We start from the raw sequence: 5,000 nt of genomic DNA, 5'->3' as shown, positions 1-5,000 counted from the left end.
CCAACATAATGGTCTCTCCCTTGAGACCTGGTTTAGATGTGGGTCTGTTTGTAATGTCTAGACACCAGTCTATTCCAACATAATGGTCTCTCCCTTGAGACCTGGTTTAGATGTGGGTCTGTTTGGTGATGTTGGCACAGGCTTTATCTAAACCTAAGTTCACCCTGACCCTTGACCCTAACCTCACCCTGACCTGTGACCCTAACATGTGACCCTAACCTCACCCTGGTCTGTGACCCTAACCTGTGACCCTAACCTCACCTTGACCTGTGAACCTAACCTCACCATGGTCTGTGACCCTAACCTGTGACCCTAATCTCACCTTGACCTGTGACCCTAACCTCACCCTGACCTGTGAACCTAACCTCACCCTGACCTGTGAACCTAACCTCACCCAGACCTGTGACCCTACCTCACCCTGACCTGTGACCCTAATCTCACCCTGACCTGTGAACCTAACCTCACCCTGACCTGTGTGTACTGGACTAGACCAGCCATTGGTCTTTTAGACCAGCGAGTTGTCATTGGTCTTACCTGTGTGCCGTCGGGACCAATCAGATCCAGAGCTCCCATCGTACTGTACAGGAAGCGGATAATCTTCTGGAAGTTGTCGTCTCCGATGCTCCAAGAGCCGTCCACCAAGAAGACCAGGTCAGCTTTGGCTGCTTTACAGACTGGGGGAGGGAGGGAGGAAGGAAGGGAGGGAGGGAGGGAGGGAGGCAGGGAGGGAGGGAGGGAGGGATGCAGGGATGCAGGGAGGCAGGGAGGGAGGGAGGGACGCAGGGAGGGAAGGAAGGAGGGAGGGAGGTAGGCAGGCAGGCAGGCAGGCAGGCAGGCAGGCAGGCAGGCAGGCAGGCAGGCAGGCAGGCAGGCAGGCAGGCAGGCAGGCAGGAAGGAAGGAAGGAAGGAAGGAAGGAAGGAAGGAAGGAAGGAAGGAAGGAAGGCAGGCAGGCAGGCAGGCAGGGAGGGAGGTAGGGAGGGAAGGAGGGAGGGAGGTAGGGAGGGAAGTCTCAATACAACAGGCCAGCTGGTAAGCCTCAACTCTTCAGTCACAATACAACAGGGCAGCTGGTAAGCCTCAACTCTTCATTCTCAATACAACAGGCCAGCTGGTAAGCCTCAACTCTTCATTCTCAATACAACAGGCCAGCTGGTAAGCCTCAACTCTTCATTCTCAATACAACAGGCCAGCTGGTAAGCCTCAACTCTCCAGTATCATTACAACAGGCCAGCTGGTAAGCCTCAACTCTTCAGTCTCATTACAACAGGCCAGCTGGTAAGCCTCAACTCTCCAGTATCATTACAACAGGCCAGCTGGTAAGCCTCAACCCTTCAGAATGTGAGGAACGGCTAGAGCTGGCCGGTCTCTCAGAATGTGAGGAACGGTTAGAGCTGGCCGGTCTCTCAGAATGTGAGGAACGGTTAGAGCTGGCCGGTCTCTCAGAATGTGAGGAACGGTTAGAGCTGGCCGGTCTCTCAGAATGTGAGGAACGGTTAGAGCTGGTCGGTCTCTCAGAACGTGAGGAACGGTTAGAGCTGGCCGGTCTCTCAGAATGTGAGGAACGGTTAGAGCTGGTCGGTCTCTCAGAACGTGAGGAACGGTTAGAGCTGGCCGGTCTCTCAGAATGTGAGGAACGGTTAGAGCTGGTCGGTCTGTCAGAACGTGAGGAACGGTTAGAGCTGGCCGGTCTCTCAGAATGTGAGGAACGGCTAGAGCTGGCCGGTCTCTCAGAACGTGAGGAACGGTTAGAGCTGGCAGGTCTCTCAGAATGTGAGGAACGGCTAGAGCTGGCCGGTCTCTCAGAATGTGAGGAACGGCTAGAGCTGGCCGGTCTCTCAGACAGTAAGCTGACGCTGATTTAGCCAGTTCTCTAATGCTAGGAAGAAGTATAGCTTGCCGGTCCTTGGCACAAGAAGGACCATAGCTTGTTGGTGCCTGGTACAAAGAAGGTTGAGAAACACTGGGCTACACTTTTAGACAAAAAGGTTCCAAAAGGGTTCTTTGGCTGTCCCCATTGGAGAACCTTTTTTGGTTCCAGGTAGAACCCTTTTTGGTTCCAGGTAGAACCCTCTGTGAAAAGGGTTCTACATTGAACCCAAAAGGGTTTTACCTGGAACCAAAAGGGTTTTACTTGGAACCAAAAGTGTTCTACCTGGAACCAAAAGGGTTTTACTTGGAACCAAAGGGGTTCTACCTGGAACCAAAACGGGTTCTTTGGAGACAGCCGAAGAACCCTTTTAGGATCAAAGATAGGTCCTTTTTTCTAAGAGTGTAGAGGAATGGCAAGAGAAATGTCTGGCCTGGTTGATCTTTGTTTAAACAAGCCAGAGAGTTAGAATTATAACATTAAATTGACTGGTACAAACCTCTAGAGGTGGGACAAATGTGTTAAGTCTGAAGTGCTTAGAATTATAGCAGAGTTCTTAGAATGGCGGGAGAGATCTTAAGGGAAGGTTCTTATGGCAGGGTTCTAATCAAACCGGACAGGAAGTATCGACAGGATGGGAGGAAGGCTTGATACACAGCCAGGCAGCAGTGCACCATGGGGGGATAGAATTGTGCAAGGCTCTTTCTCAATTTGTCTTTCATCGATTTAACCGATTCCTCCCACCCTCTATCCTCGCCTCATTCACAAAACGCATTGGAGAAGATCCAAGGTCCCGCCCATCGAACCTTCTCCTCCAATGCGATTGAGAAGAAGTTGAGTACTTCTGACTTCTACAATTATTAGGAGCTAGAGATAATATCCAAAATGCAATATTCAACTAATCCCCGCTGAAAAAACGACCTTGAGAACTTTGCTGTGAATACATTGATAAAAGCTAAAGATGTTTCCGCTCTATTATGGTGCTGTAAAAACCACGTTCTTATTTCTAATTTATTTCAACCTGTGAAGAACTTATACTTATCACAAATCTGATGATTACAGTTCATTTAAAGATGGACCAGGACTTAAACCCCCAGGGGGCTGTCTGCCTATAATATTTGGTAGTGTGTATATGAAGGTCAGTAGAGGAGGGAGGAAGAAAAGCCTCAGCTAATGTAATAAGTAATGCATGCAGATGCTGTGTAAATATGTACAGACTGGAGCTGCTGCTTGTCTGAGCCGCACTGAAAATGTTTGATAAGATCCTGGATACTCCCCAAGAAAGAAGACTTAAAAAGCTGATAAGATCCTGGATACTCCCCAAGAAAGAAGACTTAAAAAGTTGATAAGATACTGGATACCCCTCAAGAAAGAAGACTTAAAAAGTTGATAAGATACTGGATAATCCCCAAGAAAGAAGACTTAAAAAGCTGATAAGATACTGGATAATCCCCAAGAAAGAAGACTTAAAAAGCTGATAAGATACTGGATACCCCTCAAGAAAGAAGACTTAAAAAGTTGATAAGATACTGGATAATCCCCAAGAAAGAAGACTTAAAAAGCTGATAAGATACTGGATAATCCCCAAGAAAAAATAGACTTAAAAAGTTGATAAGATACTGGATACCCCCCAAGAAAGAAGACTTAAAAAGCTGATAAGATCCTGGATACTCCCCAAGAAAGAAGACTTAAAAAATGTATAAAATACTGGATACTCCCCAAGAAAGAAGACTTAAAAAATGTATAAAATACTGGATACCCCTGAAGAAAGAAGACTTAAAAAGTTGATAAGATACTGGATACCCCCCAAGAAAGAAGACTTCAAAAGTTGATAAGATACTGGATACCCCCCAAGAAAGAAGACTTAAAAAGTTGTTTTTATCTCCAAAAACTCTTCCTCAGCTGAATAAATACCACTAAGTACCGGTACTTGTTTGGTGATTGTATAATGTGGTTCATCTGGTATAAAAGTTATATATATATATTTTAATCTGTGGTACCTCAGTGTGCTGAAGTAAAGGTGAGCTGTCATCAGAGATGTAGTGTGGGTTTGAGAAAGGTCACACTATGGTGGGGACAGCAGGGGAGAGTGTGTGTGTGTGTGCGGACACACAGTGGCAGCTCTTCTATCTTACCTTCCTTGGCGGGCGGTATGGTCGGTAGGGGGGGTGACGTGGGTGGTGGTGTCGGTGGCTGGGTGGGGACGGGGACTAGAATACACAGAGAGACAAGCACATAAATCATCATCACGGTACATCCATCATACCTCTCTATCCACACACACACCTACCAGTGTCCACCTACCTCTCCCATGCTGTCCCCAAACAATGCCTCTGTTTTGGATAAGCCAGGGAGGTTTTTCTGTGGTGAGTGAGAGTAGCAGTAGCAGCAGCAGCAGCAGTGTAACCTCCTCCTGGGAGGAGAGCAGCTATCTGTATCCCTGGCAGCGAGTGAGCATCTCCTGTCCCTAAACAGACCAGTTCTCCCCACCTCATTGCCTTGCCAATGGCCTGCATCATTAGCCTACTATTGTTGCTTCTAAGTGACAGTCGTGCTGCAGGGGCTGACGACATGTCCTAAATGACACCCTATCCCCGTTGTAAATGTAGGGAATAGGCTACCATTTGGGATGCAACCTAAAGGGAGGTGAAATGAGTTGTGGCTGGTGCTCAGCCCACAGGCAGAGAGCAGCTCTGGGGGGAAGGTTTCATTTACCAGACAAAAGGAGAGAAAGCATGCCTTGTCTTCACTGAGCTGAGCTGATCTATAGGCCAGTCAGTCGTAAGCCACAACAGCCATCCAAGGTAATTGGGGGGGGGGGGCCTGGAGGCCTGCTCCGTGGCCTGGAGCAACACTGGAATGATTGGTTCTATGGTTTCTCACTGCTCTTCCGTTTCAATGTGTAACATACAGTATGACATGTCCTCTTCATTTCCACTGCCAATAAATCCAATGTTCATAGCTGGTAATTCTGTTCTACTCCCATAAGAGAGATTTTGAGTGAAGTTGACACCTAGGTGTTGTGTCCATGATGAGAGTGTTGAGGTCAGTTGGTACATACGTGTTGTATCCATGATAAGAGTGTTGAGGTCAGTTGGTACATACGTTTTGTGTCCATGATGAGAGTGTTGA

The 5,000-nt window shown here is 47.7% G+C and overlaps 1 protein-coding gene across 2 annotated transcripts in view; it reads right to left on the bottom strand.

Moving 5' to 3' along the window:
* Positions 1 to 5,000, bottom strand: part of LOC115190915 (collagen alpha-1(XIV) chain) — a 214,877-nt gene that overhangs the window by 100,620 nt on the left and 109,257 nt on the right. For both annotated transcript variants that reach the window (XM_029748950.1, XM_029748951.1), the window contains exons 25-26: positions 4,004 to 4,078; positions 535 to 674 (exon numbers count right to left, since the gene is read on the bottom strand). In XM_029748950.1, the coding sequence (XP_029604810.1) occupies positions 535 to 674; positions 4,004 to 4,078 (215 nt within the window). The remainder of the gene's footprint in view (positions 1 to 534; positions 675 to 4,003; positions 4,079 to 5,000) is intronic.

Source organism: Salmo trutta, unplaced genomic scaffold, assembly GCF_901001165.1.
Source record: "Salmo trutta unplaced genomic scaffold, fSalTru1.1, whole genome shotgun sequence".
NCBI classification, from domain to species: domain Eukaryota; kingdom Metazoa; phylum Chordata; class Actinopteri; order Salmoniformes; family Salmonidae; genus Salmo; species Salmo trutta.
Note: the sequence above shows the minus strand (reverse complement) of the source record. Positions and strands in the feature narration are given on the sequence as shown.